Source organism: Penaeus monodon, chromosome 29 (assembly GCF_015228065.2).
Source record: "Penaeus monodon isolate SGIC_2016 chromosome 29, NSTDA_Pmon_1, whole genome shotgun sequence".
NCBI classification, from domain to species: domain Eukaryota; kingdom Metazoa; phylum Arthropoda; class Malacostraca; order Decapoda; family Penaeidae; genus Penaeus; species Penaeus monodon.
Genome location: NC_051414.1, coordinates 4,551,210 through 4,551,665, shown reverse-complemented (window position 1 = coordinate 4,551,665; position 456 = coordinate 4,551,210). Strand labels below are relative to the sequence as shown.

At 43.9% G+C, this 456-nt stretch overlaps 1 protein-coding gene across 1 annotated transcript in view; it reads right to left on the bottom strand.

Moving 5' to 3' along the window:
* LOC119591626 (nephrin-like) overlaps nucleotides 1-456 on the bottom strand; it is a 125,992-nt gene that overhangs the window by 49,448 nt on the left and 76,088 nt on the right. The window contains exon 5 of the mRNA XM_037940379.1: nucleotides 22-176. Coding sequence (XP_037796307.1) covers nucleotides 22-176 — 155 coding nt within the window. The remainder of the gene's footprint in view (nucleotides 1-21; nucleotides 177-456) is intronic.

Here is a 456-nt window from a genome sequence, read left to right as displayed (position 1 = left end):
TGCGAATGAATCCGGACTCACCGAAGCGTGCAGTTTTGTTTTCTCTCCCAATTGCACTTTCTCCCAGCTGAGCTCAGCGGAAGGGTAGGCCCCGACGGCCACGCACTCGATCCGCGCCTGCCGTCCCTCCACCAGGGGCGAACCCGAGGACTTGATCTTCACGGACGATGGGCGAACTACGGACAGGGGAATAAGAGATATATAGAATGATGATAGTGAATGGAGAAGGATGACCAAGCGTTGAAGTGTATAGAATGATGATAAGGAATATGGAAGATGATCAGACGATGAAAATTGTATAGAAGTATGACAGAAGGAATGGGGTGAAAAATCAAGCTTTAGAAGAACATGACGGAAGAATAGAAATTCAGAGCAAGATTATGAAAATACGAGAGTGAAGAATCTAAAGAAAAAAAGAAAAAGAAAAAAAAAGGAGGAAAGAAAGAATGAAAAGAA